This window comes from Pituophis catenifer, unplaced genomic scaffold (assembly GCF_029215685.1).
Source record: "Pituophis catenifer annectens isolate HBS135680 unplaced genomic scaffold, rPitCat1.0.hap2 SCAF_2, whole genome shotgun sequence".
NCBI lineage: Eukaryota > Metazoa > Chordata > Lepidosauria > Squamata > Colubridae > Pituophis > Pituophis catenifer.
The window spans coordinates 149,139,254-149,155,226 of record NW_027256882.1 but is presented as its reverse complement, the minus strand read 5'-3'; the positions used below and the strand labels follow the sequence as shown (position 1 = coordinate 149,155,226).

General features: G+C 42.7%; 1 protein-coding gene across 1 annotated transcript in view; it reads left to right on the top strand.

Moving 5' to 3' along the window:
- Positions 1–209: 209 nt before the first annotated feature.
- C1QL4 (complement C1q like 4) overlaps positions 210–15,973 on the top strand; it is a 41,774-nt gene continuing 26,010 nt past the window's right edge. Inside the window, exon 1 of the mRNA XM_070934782.1 lies at positions 210–773. Coding sequence (XP_070790883.1) covers positions 210–773 — 564 coding nt within the window. The remainder of the gene's footprint in view (positions 774–15,973) is intronic.

The window sequence follows — 15,973 nt, the reverse complement described above, 5'->3', positions numbered from 1 at the left end:
CAAGGAAACCAGTGCTTCGTTGCCAAGGACAGGACATCGGAGGAGAGCATCACTCCAGGGACCCTTCGGGGGACACCTCCATCCGCGTGGTTTTTGAATCCAGAGAAACTTCCATCATTACCTCCAAAAGCGAAGACGATTTTTTAACCCTGGCCGCCTCCAGGCTGAGCCGCAAAAAAAGGGTCATTGGGGCCGCCATCGGGGTGGCCATGGTGCTGGTACTCTTGGTGGCCATCCCTTTGCTGGTGCACAGCTCCAAAACTACTTCCCACTATGAGATGTTGGGCAGCTGTCGCATGGTCTGTGATCCGTACACTCCCCAGACCCACGGGGCAGCTTCAGCAGAGGCAAGCCAAGAACTGGCTCTCATCTCACCGCCGCCTTATGTGCCTGGAGGGAAAGGAGACCCAGGGAGAAAGGCCAAATCTGGAATCCGTGGGCCGCCAGGACCTCCGGGGCCACCTGGGCCCCGAGGTGCAGCTGGAGAGCCGGGAAGACCAGGTCCCCCAGGCCCACCGGGTCCAGGTCCTGGAGGTTACATCCCATCTTTCTACAGCCCTAAAATTGCCTTTTATGCAGGATTGCGGAAACCACACGAAGGGTATGAGATCCTTCGTTTTGATGATGTGGTGACTAATGTGGGAAACTACTATGAACCATCAAGTGGCAAGTTTACCTGCCCTCTCCCTGGCATCTACTTCTTCACCTACCATGTGCTCATGCGTGGTGGTGATGGTACCAGCATGTGGGCAGATCTGATGAAGAACGGGCAGGTAAAGCAATGCTCTCTCTATTATCCCCAAAGTCTTTCCTTTCCACGGTCATTTTCTCCTGTTTTACCTTTCTCTCTTTTTCTGTATACAAATCTGTGTGAGTTTCTGTTGCCTCTGCCTCTTCCCAATTAATTTCCTCTACTCCTAAGTCTCATTTTACTGATAGGTGTAGCCTATTATAACTACCTGTTCTTCATTCTACCTGTTCAAATTTAGGACCCCTCCCACTCCAACAATTAACCACAGTGACCATTACTAGCTCCTCCTCTTTTAAACCCTAACTTTTCCTAAACTAACATTCACCTTTGCTTTATTTCTTAATTATAAACACCTTGCACCTGTTCTAAAAACTTAGTCTAAACCTGAATGTGCTTTAAGTGCAGAAACTTCACAACTAATTACTTGGAGCACAATCCATCTCACATCTCAGGATTGTGCTATGTATGTATGTAGTATTGTGCTGTAGAAGTTTGCAGCTGAAATGAATGATTTTATTATTCGTAAGGATGCTCACAAAGAGTTAGAAGAAGGGATTAATTCCTTTAACTTTAGTTAAAATTGTTATTTTTTCTCTATATTCATTCTCATTCATTTTTACATTTGCAATGAGTGATCTAAAATAAAACAGTAACATCAGTATTAAAAGCTCTACAAGAATCACAAGGCATGCTATACAGTGTTTAAAATAAGCTTGTCTTTATAAATGGTCATTAGTTCTCTTCTTATGAATTTTCATAGGAAAAAGAAGAATATGGCTTAATAAATAAAATATATTTCTGGTATTTATCACTTAACATAGGTTCTCCCATTCAGAAAATTTCTAGATTTGCAATTCAGTGTTGCTGTCAATTGACTAAAAATTCTTGAATTGGAAATTACCCTTGAATTCAACTTTTCTCTCCTTTTCTCCACCCTGAATGGCTCTTTTGTTTCTTTTTAAAGAAATACATACTTCAAAATAAAGCATAATGTAAGGCAATATACTATTGAGAGAAAAATTCTATTCTGTGATTCTCAGACCATTTGGATCAAAAGCAGCTGAAAAGGGATTCACAGTTTAACTGGGTTTGTTCTGTTTACACATGTCTAGATAGCTTGGAAAGGGGGTTTATTTTGTTTTTTAAATATTGTTCATGTTAATCGACTGTGAAACTTCAGTTCACCGTGCCATAATTAAAGAAATACCTTCTGCTTCCTGATACAGTAGGAAATCTGAAATCAAAACTTTGCATAACGATGCAACCAGCTGTTAAGGCAACACACTGATGGACATTCTCTCAAATAGGTATCTCTCATTAATGGATAGAGTGTACAACTGAAAGGAGAGGAAACGGATATTTCTTTTTCAAAAACAAAATTAATGAATGGATTTTAGAAAGCAATTAGTAAAACAATCAAATCAGTAAGATAATTGTTTTCTTCCAGTTACAGAAGAATTAAGTTTATTTTAATAAAATGGTTATTAGATATGCCCTGCACACAAGAATGAGGTATTTCTTAAAACGGTTGTGCCTATATTCACCAAATGTATGTTTCATAAATTATATATATATAATGTACTTGTAGCATGCATATGAATTAATCATTTATACAAATTGCCTCCATTCATCTTCATGTTTTTAAAAAATGAACATTAAGAAGTCTTCACCTACATGAAAAAGCTATTCACTTTAGCACAGTGTCTAATATTCAATATCCCATAGTTTTATTATTGAAGAGAAACTATCAGTCAGTATTGTACTAAATACATCAAAATATATAAAATTTAAATGCTAAGAATTATCATACATATATATTGTATATGGTGTATGCAAATAGTTAAGAAATAGTTATGCTGAATTGCAGAGAAAAATAAAATAATTTGTGTGTATTGAACTATGTTGTACAGTCTAGATTTACCTCAGGTTTTGGTAGCAACCCATACCGGTATGTAAAGATTAGTAAGTTTATATAATTATTATTTGCATGCTTTCCAGGTCAATGGCACATACATTTATATGTACAGATAGTTGCATAAAAATTCAGTATTAATATATTTCAACAACAAAAATTACTAATAATTTCATTCCCAACTTGAGATAATGGTGATAGAGATAAAATCTGACAATTATCAAAATAAATTGTTGCGATTGAATCTAAAATATTACTACACCATTGGGTTATGAATCTAAAAAGAAAAGTAGGGGCTGGAATATTTTTAGCCAAGTGAATGCCAAATGCAGAGCAATATTACTTCAATATCTTCTTGCATGTTATATTACTTTGTTTCTCTCTAGCCAAGCAATTTTTCCATCCATCAAAATCCATTGCTCCTTTTTGCCCTTCTTTTAACCAGCTTTCAATAAACTAGTTTATATGACCTCTCCCTCCTCTCTGTATTTATTAACTGCCTGCCTGAAGCTTCAGGTGGATAGAAACTTTACAAGCAACTTGGGCTTTTAAAAAGTTATTTATTTTTCAAGATAATTCTTTTTTTATTGAATGGCTTTTCATAAGTCCCCAAACTTGGTACCATAAGATTAAGAGAGATAACTATGAGTGAAATGTTTGTTTTTTTTAAATCTACCTAGGGCACCAAATTATTACATTGATTAGGTTAAATTAGAGAGTCTCATTTCCAACTCTTTTCATTTATTAAATAGAAAGAAGACATCGATCTGAAATTTAAAAATTCATTCCTTTATCCCTCAGCAAGCCACCTGAACTAATGAAAGCAACATCTCAAGAGAAGGAATCTGTCATCTCCCTTCACCAAATCAATAAACATATTTACATGTGCTAACAGGGAGTTTCAGCAAAAGGGTTTGGGAGACATACCATGTAAAAATAATTTCTTGTTTTGTGAAAAGGCAAAAACAACAAAAATCTTTTAACAGCCGGATAGAATTCTTCTGTTCAATTGGTATCTGTTTCTATTGTCCTGCGTCCTTTCCCCCCCACCCTTTTTTTCTTTTCCTTGTAAAATAAATAAATAAATTAGATTGGAAAGTGAACAAGCAGCTAACATCAACTGAATTGGGGGGTGGGGGTTAGTTTGTGCCCTCTGAATTCAATGAGGATTAAGAGCAGCAAAAAAACCCCCTCAAGTGCTACAGGTGGAGTCACTTCCGTCTTGACAGTGGACATGTGACACACACATCCATCCTTATTGCAACATCCCAACCCACAATGTGTGAAGTAAAGATCCAGGGACATGGCGTGTAGCAAACAAAAGGGGAAACTCAGTGGAACTAAGACAACAATTTGGGCCTGGCTTTGGAGGACACTTCCAAAATACAAGTCTTAGCCATTCTTCTGGATAGTCACATAAATTGAAACAGGTTGTGTCTGGTTCCTCACTTTGGCCCCCAAAATGAGTGCCTGCCCAGGCGTGTTTGTATGCTACAGCGTACCAATCCGCCACTTACTTTCCTTGCCGCATAAATAAATCAGGGACAGTCCAAACATGCCCTTGGCTCTATTCTTTAATTCCAGGACAATTTTTAAAAAAATAGAGAACACAATCGATTTCACACTTACGTCCAATGTTATTGTTATCTTCACAGTTATATCTTATTCTTCCAAAAAAAAAAAAAAGTCAATTAATTATCAGCAATATTTAGACATCAAAAAGGCTGCCAGACCTAAATTGGGAGCCTCTCCCTCCCAGGTAGTAAAATGGCACTTGGCTCTATTGATCAGAATTTATGTCAGGCTGGATCACTCGCTGCCTTGCCCTCTTCCCCAAGTGATTGATGCTTCTTGAGGTTTTCTGTTCTTTTTCTGCTTTTTCCTCCCAGCCCCCACTCCTAACTTGAAATAAAAATTTCTCCCCCCCCCATCCTTTCTCCAACAGCAGCATAGATCGCAACAGACAATTGAAAGCAGCAACGAGAGGGTTAATTTTCCCCCTCCCTCAGAGAGATGTTTAAATTTCAACACCTTCACAATTTGTGCCTGGTGGAGAGGAACAATTGCCTGCTTATTAAATAATAAATAGCAGGAAGGATAAAAACTGACAGGACACCTGGTAATATTGGTTCAGTCAATTCGCCTCCTGAGACCTGTTTGCAGTCAATTTGTCAGGAAGGGGCATTTTAGAAAAAAATAAAAGTTTTAAGATCAAAATATCTCCTGTCAATTGAGATCGGGGAGGGAGCAGTAGCCATGTTCTTGCTTTCCTTCCCTTTTCCGCACAACTCCTGTTCTCTTTACTGTATGTCCTATACCTTTTTTCTAATCAAAGGATCAAAATAGAAATCTATGTGTATCCTATAAATCCAACAATAATCCTATACACAAATAAGGGGGAGGTTTAAAAGCTTACCCACACATAGACAGCAGGATCCTACAACAAACAAACAAAATCTTTAGCACTTAATCTTTGTAAGTCTCCGAGTTTAATAGCACTCTATCCCATTCTTAATGCACAATTAATCAAGGCGTAAATAGAAGGGATTCCTCAGGACAGAGCACCAGAGGTTGGGGGAATATAACAATTCCCCTGAATTGTGATTTTAAACCTAGACATCTCTACCAATCCCCACTTTAAATTACTAAATCTTAAACTCTGGAATTAGAAGGGCAAATTAAATTCAGAAGGCATTTCTCAATTCTCAAAAGCAGAGATGTCTTGAAAGGGTCATAAACTCAATGGTGAGATGGACACGTATGCCTTACTTGACATCTCTGGCAACACCTGAAAAGCCACTTAAGACAGAAAGGATCCAAGCCTAACAAGGGTTTAATTCAGCATGAGACTTCAGAAGTTACCGAAAATCAGAATTAGAACAACTTATTCCTGCCCTCCATACATCTCGCCGGGCCCGTTTTAATTTTTCTTCATCTTTAACAGCTTTCTCTGCCATTAATAAGTCAAGATTGTAAAGCAAATGCGCAGGGAGAAGATCAACAGGATACGTGGAGGCAATTGGGAGAGCTGATTCAAAATTCCAAGTCCTTTGGTAGGAGTCCAAACCCATAAAACGGCCCCCACCCAACCCCAAATCTCTGCTCAGCTATTGTGTCTTGGCACGGTTCAGCTCTCTGGCAGACAGGCAGCGTACCTCTCTCGGAGTGAGAACCTGGAGCATTCCCAAGTAGATCAGACTGTCTTGTGCCCTCTTTGGCCAATCTCTTTCAATATTCATCATTTGTCAGTCTCAAATCTCACAAGGAATTCGACATATTCTTGGCTCCTGTCCCTGGGCTTTGAAGAGGTTGAGTTTAGTTTAGTTTTCCTTTTCTACTCAGCCTCAAGTATTATTCAAAATTTGCTTCTATGATGGCTCAAATATGAGACTTCACTAGTAATAGGGCAGCCCCAGGTATGGCTTCAATCCAGCTCCTCACTGGAGTGTTGTGGTTCAGATCTGCCTGGAAATTATCACCTCCAGCCGACAAAGGCTTCTTCCTAATTAAGGATACATGGAGAGGCCAAGTCTGAGCCTTTTTGCACGTGACTAGATGAACTTTTTCCTTGGGTTTACCTCAAAGGACAAACTAGACAGCTAGTGAAGTATCATGGTTAACAAATTGGTCTGACATAAGAGAGACCAATTGGTCCACGCTCAGCTGGCACACTGAGTGTCACTGGGACAGTTACTCTCTCTAAGCCAAACTACCTCATAGGGTTGTTCTTATTGGGAAGATTTGGAGGAGGGGACTATGTATAAGAAAAGATACAGATCTAACCAGCAAATAAATAATGGTGCATCATCCTGGCTCAACTTAATATTTCTCCCCACCCCAATTTTATTGCCAGTGCAGGAGTTCCCTGCACTCACAAACCAGATTTTATTGATCAGGATTCAGGGAACTATTCATTTCCAGAGAAGCAGCATGCCTCCATGTGACTGACAGGGTCTGAAGAACATCTGGGATTCACACAGACACATACCTTCCATTTCACTGAACTAGTGTCTAAACCAGTGGTTCTCAACCTGTGGGTCGGGACCCCTTTGGGGGTCAAACAACCCTTTCACAGGGGTCACCTAAGACCATTGGAAAACACATATTTTCAATGGTCTTAGGAATAATTTTATGGTTGGGGGTCACCACAACATGAGGAACTGTATTAAAGGGTCGCGGCATTAGGAAGGTTGAGACCCACTGATCTAAACTAACTGACATCTGTAGTAGAGGGAAAATGAGGATTACACAGGCTGGGAAGAATTAGACTTTTGTGGTGGGGCCCTGGTCAGGATCCTGGAAGCCACTGACTGGCAGGCAAAGTTGTGTCCACTGTTTGAATAAACAAGAATCAGCTGCCATTCAAGCATCATTTTATAGGAAGGATTTCTTACACTTGGAAAAACAAAGCTACAAAGAAAATTGCACAAGGGAGCAGAAGAGGTAGCCTTAAAAACATTATGTGTTCAGTTGGAAATGGGAAATATTCATAGCCTCCACCTTCTTAAAAGAGAGAGAGAGAGAGAGAGAGTTTCTGTGCTTTTCAGTTCTAGGGACACTAGTTCAACAGGAGAAGCAACTCACCACTGAAACGTTTTGACATGTCTCTGTCAGGAAAAGTACCATTGCTTTTGATTCCTGTTGTGCAGATATTAAAGCACAGAAGCACTGCCAGAAAAATAGAAAAGTTGCAGGTACAGGGAACCTGACAGCCCCATTGTTATCTATTGTCACCATATTCGATCCAAAACTCAGAATGGTATACACTCCAGCATAGGGAGTATCTACCACATTTCTCCCCATAATTCCCATGCAAAATATATAATGAGATCTATTATCCAGTGACTTTTATTGCTGTGCTGAGATTTGAAACTTGCTCTATTTATGATCCAGATCCAGCACTGTTACAAAACATCATCTTCCTCCAAGCATTGCAAGGATAAACTTTGCAATTTATTATCACAACTGTAATCTCTTATTAGGAGTGTCCATCTGTGAAATGCAGAGGACATAGACTTAGGTTTCAGCATGAAAAATTAAGCTAGTATGAATACCTTTTGAAGTTCACTTGCTAGGAGACTGGATAGGAAAACTGTTAAAACAGCTGGTTGTGGAAAAAAAAATTCTAGAAATAAAGTAATGGAAGTTGGGGGGAGGATAAAGAAATTCATAAACCACGACTTGTATAGCAATGCAACACAACAAATTATTGTCTGCATTATGCCAAAATTAATATTGAATGGCACCTGTTATTGAATAATATATAAAGTTTGAATTCTATGAATCTTTGTTTTGATACTTCTGATCATTGTTGATACAGTATATACCAGTGATGGCTAACCTTTTTCTCTTGGATGCCAAAAGGGTGCGCGACAGCATGTGCGCGTGCCGGCATCCATAAAGCAATGCATGCGTGCCTGCCCCTACACGCACGACCCCCGTGCATTCACATGCAACCCCCATGCAACCCCATCCCCCACACATATGCGGACAAGGGGTGGATTCAAATATTTTACCAACCTGCCCCACGGCAGGGGGAGGCGTTTTCGCCCTCCCCAGGCTCCGGAGGCTTTCCCTGAGTCTCTGGGAGGGCAAAAACGGCCTCCCCTGGACTCCAGAGGCTGGAAACAGGCCCATTTCTGCACTTCTGGAACACACACACCACTGTCCTTACACTCCCCCGCCCCCACACATTTGTGTGTGACCCCCCGCACATGCGTACATGTCTCCTGCATGTGCCCCACCCCCTGCGCGTCCCAAAAATCAGCTGGCCGGCGGGAGACACAGGTGCACATACACAGTGGACGTGAGCTGGGTGACGGCTCGTGTGCCCGCAGAGAGGGCTCTGCATGCCAGCTGTGACACACATGCCATAGGTTCTCCATCACTCCATACTTTCAAATTATCAATGCAAAGGCATTTTTTTTCATAATGGCACCTATTTCAACCAGATCTTACATTTGCTTCATGGGCCAATAAAATAAAATTAAGAATAGAAACTGTGATACAGCGAGAGCACTTGTTCAAGTGACGGGAGCCAATAGTTATCAAGTCAATAGTTCTCTTGAAAGGCAAGAAAAAAGAATATTCTCTAATTCCTGGCTTCCCATAGCCATTCCTTTTTACTTTACTATCATCACTTTTTAAATTTTATAGACTTGGGGGTTTTAAATTGGGAAGCCAATAATTTAATTCTTTTTAATTATCTTAACTTTTGTATTGTATGTATTTTTAATTTTGGCGGTTCACCGCCCGGAGTCCCTTCTGGGAGAAGGGCGGTATACAAATTAATTAAATAAATAAATAATAAATAATAATAAATAAATCACATCTTTGCAACATAGTTTAAACATAGTTTATCATGACATCTTTGTCGCCCATCATACCTTAGTTTAAGCAAAAATAGAGGTATAGGCTTCAGTTCTATTTTTTCAAGAGCTAAATTTATAGATAGTCCTCAACTTACAACAATTCGTTTAGTGACCGTTCAACGTTACAACAGCACTGAAAAAAGTCATTGTGACCGTCGTTATGGCCTTTTCAGCATCCCCATGATCACATGATCAAAATTCAGATGCTTGGCAACTGGTTCATATTTCTGACAGTTGCAGTGTCCTGGGGATCTCAAGCCTTTTGAGACTTTCTGACAAGCAAAATCAACGTGAAAGCCACATTCGCTTAACAACTGTGTTACTAACTTAACTGCAGTGATTCACTGTGGCACGAAAGGCTAGTAAAACAGGTCAAAACGTACTTAACGAATGTCTTACTTAGCAACAGAAATTTGGGGCTGAGTTGTGGTTGTACGTTGAGGACTACCTGTGACAGAGTTGGGAGGGACCTTGGAGGCCTTGTAGTCCAACCTCCTGCACAAGCAGGAAACCCTACACCATTCTGGACAAATGGCTGTCCGATCTCTTCTTAAAAACCCCTAGTGTTGGAGCATCTATAACTTCTGAAGGCAAGCTGCAGTGATTCACTTAACACCTGTGGCAAGAAAGGTCGTAGAATGGGGCAAAACTCACTTAACAAATGTCGCACTTAACAACATGCTGTAATTCTCATCATTGGGGGTTCCAGGGATTTTAACTGTTGATTTCTAATTTATAAGAAGGAAAATACTGGATTTATTCACCCCAGTTTCTCTCCTCAGTCTGAATTGTCTTTTAATACAAATGCTGGAATCGGGTGGAATCCACAGCCACATCCATAATCAAGTATTAAGCCCCACTGTCCGTCAGCCAATGCAGGTTGACAAGCCTCTTCCTATTCGATTCTCTACCTTCTCCCTCACATAGCAAAACGTCTAAATTCTAATTGAAACTGGCCCTCAGGAACACACCCATGCCTTCAGCCTTCACCAAGCCTGCTTGAGGAAACACTGGAGGAATTATGATCAGTTCATCGACAGACAGCGATTCCTTCCAACTTCTCTCCAGAGTCATTTTAAAAACACATATACATTCCCAGGGCTGCATTATTCTCAGATATATTGTCATAAATACCCTCATCGAATGCAGTCCTGCCAACTCCGTCTGTGATCTTGTCAGTTTATCCCAATTTAGCAGCTCTGCTTCTTGGACAGGGGGCCACTCAGGAAAACTCTAGCAGTTCAAAAGAGGACACTACTCCTCTAAGTCAGGCCTAATGCTTTGGCCTCCCTGGGCAGGAATTATACCCATGCGGAGAGTGTCTTCTGCTGTAATACCTTTGCCTTTCTTTGAAAAAACATTGGATTTCTTCTCACACTACAGATTCAGATGCTTCTGTGGCCAGAGAAGCCATCCAGTACAAGGGATCCCCCCACTAGGTTCAGTTTGAACGTTGGAACTGGAGAAACAGCCCAAGTCCTTGGCCTTTCATCTACAAGTAGTCTTCAACCCACAACGGTTTGTTTAGCGACCGTTCAAAGTTACAACGGCACACATCAAAAGTGACTTATGACCATTTTTCACACTTACAACCGTTGCAGCATCCCCATGGTCACATGATCAAAATTCAGGCGCTTGGCAACTGGCTCATATTTATAACGGTTGCAGTGTCCCAAGGTCATGTGATCACCTTTTGCGACCTTCTGACAAGCAACGTCAATGGGGAAGCCAGATTCACTTAACAACCGGGTTGCTAACTGAGTAACTGCAGTCATCCGCTGAACAGCTGTGGCAAGAAAAGTTGATAAATGGGGCATAATTCACAAATGTTTCATTTAGCAACAGAAATTTGGGGCTCAACTGTGGTCGTAAGTTGAGGACTACCTGTATTGGAGACCAACCAAAATAGGCAGAGAAATGTCCATTCGTATAACCCACCCACTATTCTCTTTCAGAGTGCAATTCTAAGCAGAATTAGATTAGTTGGGAGATTAGTTGGCAGAAGACATTAAAGGAAGGAGCCGAGAGGAAAATAAAGCAAACCTAACTACAGGAATACCATTCACCGTATCTCATGTTGCCTTTCTTTCCTTGCCAATCTTCTCTTCAGATCATGTTTTTTGTTCTTTAAACTTCTTTCTCTTTGAGGATCTCGCCTCTCTCTAAACACAACCTTCCCCTCCTCCTGATCCATTCACTCTTCCTTCCTAGATTTGTTTTGCAATGTAATCCATATTCGCTCTCCCTATGACCTCAACACACTTCTTTTGATTGGCCATTTTGGTATTCAGTCCACATCCTTTCAGCATGCAGACATTCTTCAACCTCTCTCTTCCTTGTTTTACCACGCCCACCTTACTATATACTACCTTTGCTTTTTCCTGACATACCCAACTCTCCACAGTGAGCAAACGTGGCCATTTGCACTTTTTTTTAAACAACATTAATTTGTTACAACTGACCTCTACACTGCGCACTCCTACAAAATCTCATTGGCATAGTAAATCACCTTGTGCAAAAAGCATACCGAAGAAGTGAGACCTGCAGCAAAATGTGAAATATTCTCATCTTCCCATAGGAGGGCAATACCAGAGGCCATTCCATTGTACTCTCCCTTGCTCCGTTTTCTTTTTTTTTTTTTTTTTAATTTTCAGTCAACGTTCTGTAGCTCAGTTCTCCTTTGTCTCTTTGTAGTCTTTCCAGTGACTGGAAGATTAGACAGAAATTGTGGAAAGATTCTGAGTTTCTCTCTAGCTGTCCTTCAGCAGGATTGCTCTCCAATCCACAATAGGATTACGGTGTGGTGAGAGAAGCTAACAAATGAAAGATTGAGCTGAAAAATGGGCAGATTCTGGACAGGGGTTTAGAGAAAAATAAATTAAAAACCTTTCCCAATATATCTCTATGGGACAGGAATCGGAGAAGGGTGTGGAATATTGCAGCATCTTCCATTCTAAGCCTCTGTCCTTCCTGGCCACATGACCCCTATGTAAATATGTAGCCTATCCCGTGGTCCTAAACCGCATGCACACAAACATGCGAGGGAGGAGCAGAAACACACACATGCACAGACACAACATGTATGCCACATGCCTGCCCAGAGAAAGACACATCATGTCATGAACTTCCAATATTTTCTCCCTCTTTGTTTTGATGTTGTGTGCCACCCAGAGTCCCTTGAAACTGGGGCACATTACAAGGACTGTAAAATAAATAAACTAACAAACAAAGGTGACAACTGTAGAGATCATTACGGTCACCAATATACAGCAGAAGCATTTCTATTGCCTCCGTTTATCATCTCTATCCAAGAGGGAGCATAGTCAATAAATGTGTCATATCAAAAGGGCTGTTTTGAAGGTTCAGGTGTTGCTGGATCAGGCAGCGATGACTGCTCATCAGCCCATCAAAACCCCAGACTTTTCACACAACCTCATATCAAGTAAAATGCAGCACATAGCTCAATTACTTTGTCATCGCACCAATCATCTCCAAATCCCTCCATTTCCAAGTCCAGTCACCACTGCAGCCCAGAAAGTAGCATATGAAAAAACTGGCAATGGTAACTGCTCCTCATGGTCACTCTAGTCATTCACAGGATAATTTATCTGCATGAAAAGCAGCCATGGAGGCAGAAGGCTCTCCTTAGCAGTGGGCCCAGGGCAGAGATCCAAAAATACTGCTTCGTATGGGATCTATGACAATTCGCCACGGCCAACTTGCCATGGCCAACTCACCATGGCTGACTCTCCACAGCCAACTCTCCATGGCCATCTTGCCAGAGGACAATTCGCTGCGGGACAAGAGTTACACTAATATCAAGGACATGGTGGAATAGAATTATTAAAGGAAGGATGCAAATGGAGGGACAGAATAAAATGTGAATGGCAAAAATTAAAATATGTTATATTTATTTTAAATAATTAAATACTGTATTTTTCGGAGTATAAGATGCACCTTAGTTTTTGGGGTGGAAAATAAGAAAAAAGCTGATTGGCAGGTGGATCGGCCTCCCGGAATACCCCCAATCAGCTATTTCCAGAGGTGAATTTTAGCAACAGGTTCCTTGGTTGTGAGCTCTGTGCCTTGCTTTTTTTTTGCTTTCTTTTCTCCCTCTGAAAGCCTCCAAAACAGAGCTTCAGAAAAAAAGCCTCTGAAGCTTTGTTTTGGGGCTTCTTTTCTGAAACTTCGTTTCTGATGCTTTTTTCAGCCTCTGAAACCTCCGTTTGAGAAGCTGGGCATTCAGAGTATAAGACGCACCCAGATTTTCACCCTCTTTTTTTGAGGGGGGGAGGAAGGTGCGTTTTATACTCCAAAAAATACGGTAGAATTGTTACATTGTCCTACAGTGAGTTGTCCCATGGAGAGTTGGCCGTGGGAAGTTGTCCTGCAATGAATTGGCCGTGATGAGGTGGCTGCGGTGAATTGGCCATGGGGAACTGGCCGTAGCAAGTTAGCTATGACAAGTTGTCCCATTCCCCTTCATATGAGAGCCACTGCTTTTCATGAAGCAGTGAGGAGCTTTCGGACTGAATAGCCCTGGTCTAGTTTTATTCCAGCCTAACATTTCACTAGCAACTGGTGATTGGCATCTCCAGAAGCAGGGTGAGCTGCTTTGTGGCCTCAGACCAAATAAAACTAGGCAACAGCCATTCAGCCCGAAGACTCATCACTGCTTCATTGATACCAGCCATGAACGTCTAGATCTGCGATGACGAACCTATGGCACGGGTGCCACAGGTGGCACCCGGATCCATATCTGAGGGCACACAAGTTCAACTCCAGCACACATGTGCCCGCCGGCCAGTTGATTTTCGGGCCTTCCGGGCCCACCGGAAGTTGAGAAATGGGCTGTTTCCGGCCTCCGGAGGGCCTCCTGGGGGTGTTGAGGAAGGCTGTTTTTGCCCTCCCCAGACTCCTAGAAAGCCTCTGGAGCCTGGGGAGAGTGAAAAATGGGCCCACTGTGCCATCATGTGCCAAAAATGGGGAGAGCGCAGGAGGAGCACACGCACGTGCGCAGGAGGGTGGGGCACAGGTGGGCATTGAATTATTTTATTTATTTATTTATTTATTTTTCATATTTGTATACCGCCCTACTCCCGAAGGACTCAGGGCGGTGAACAGCCATAATAAATACAAATACATATAGAAGTTAAAAACTATTAAGAAACAGATTAAGTAATTTAGGCTCAAAGATTAAAAAACATCCAAATTTATCTAAAGAGGTTTAAAACCCAATTTAAAAGACAGTTTAAAAGCCAATTAAAAAGGGAGAGTTAGGCCAGACCAGCTTGTTGGAATAGAAATGTTTTCAGGGCTCGGCGGAAAATGCGTAAGTCTTGGATGTTTCGTAACTCCGGGGGAAGCCCGTTCCAGATGGTAGGTGCCCCCACAGAAAAGGCTCTCCCCCTGGGGGCCGTCAGTCGACATTGTTTGGCCGACGGCACCCTGAGGAGTCCCTCTCTATGGGAGCGAACTGGTCGGTGAGAGGCTATTGGTGGCAGGAGGCGGTCTCGTAAGTACCCTGGTCCTGAGCCATGGAGCGCTCTAAAGATAGTAACCAAAACCTTGAAGCGCACCCGGAAGACCACTGGGAGCCAGTGCAGCTCGCGCAGGAGGGGGGTTACATGAGAGCGCCACATTGCTCCCATTACCACCCACGCGGCCGCATTCTGGACCAGTTGGAGCCTTCGGGTGCTTCTCAAGGGGAGCCCCATGTAGAGAGCATTACAATAATCCAGGCGTGAGGTGACAAGGGCATGAGTGACCGTGCGTAACGAGTCCCGATCCAGAAAGGGATGCAACTGGCGAATTAGGCGAACCTGATAAAAAGTCCTCCTGGCTACGGCCATCATATGCTCTTCAAAAGACAGCTGTGAGTCCAGGAGGATGCCCAAGTTGTGAACCCCATCTGTGGGGGCCAACGACTCGCCCCCAATAGTCAGAGATGGCGCCAACTGACTATATCGGGACGACGGAAACCACAGCCACTCGGTCTTGGATGGGTTGAGTCTGAGTTTGTTCCTCCCCATCCAGATCCGTACGGCCTCCAGGCACCGGGACATCACCTCGAGGGCATCATTGGGGTGGTCTGGGGTGGAGATGTACAGCTGGGTGTCATCAGCGTACTGATGGTACTTCACCCCAAAACCACGGATGATCTCACCCAGCGGCTTCACATAAATGTTGAATAGAAGGGGCGAGAGGACCGATCCTTGTGGTACCCCACATATAAGGGGCCTCGGGGTCGACCTCTGCCCCCCTGTCAACACAGACTGCGACCGGTCAGAGAGAAAGGAGGAGAACCACTGTAGAACAGTGCCCCCCACCCCCAACCCTTCCAACCGGTGCAGCATGATATCATGATCGATGGTATCAAAAGCCACTGAGAGGTCTAATAGGACAAGGACTGAGGAGCAACGCCTGTCTCGAGCCCTCCAGAGATCATCAACCAATGCGACCAATGCTGTCTCTGTGCTGTACCCGGGCCTGAATCCCGACTGGAACGGATCTAGATAATTCGATTCATCCAGGTACTGAGGCAGTTGTCGTGCAACCACACTCTCAACAACCTTTGCAACAAAGCGAAGGTTGGAGACAGGACGATAATTTGCTAATACAGCTGGATCCAGGGAGGGCTTCTTGAGGAGGGGCCTCACCACCGCCTCTTTCAAGACGGTGGGAAAGACACCCTCACTCAAAGAAGCATTTATAATCTCCTGGAGCCAGCCTCGTGTCACCTCCCGGGAGGCCAGTACCAACCAGGATGGACACGGGTCCAATAAACATGTGGTCGCCTTTCGTCTGTTCAGTATCCTGTCCACGCTTTCGGGAGTCACAAGATCAAACTCTTCCCAAATAATATTCTCAGGACCTGCCCCTGTCATCTCCTCTGGATCAATCCAGTCAGAGTCTAGCTGTTCACAAATCTGAGCAATT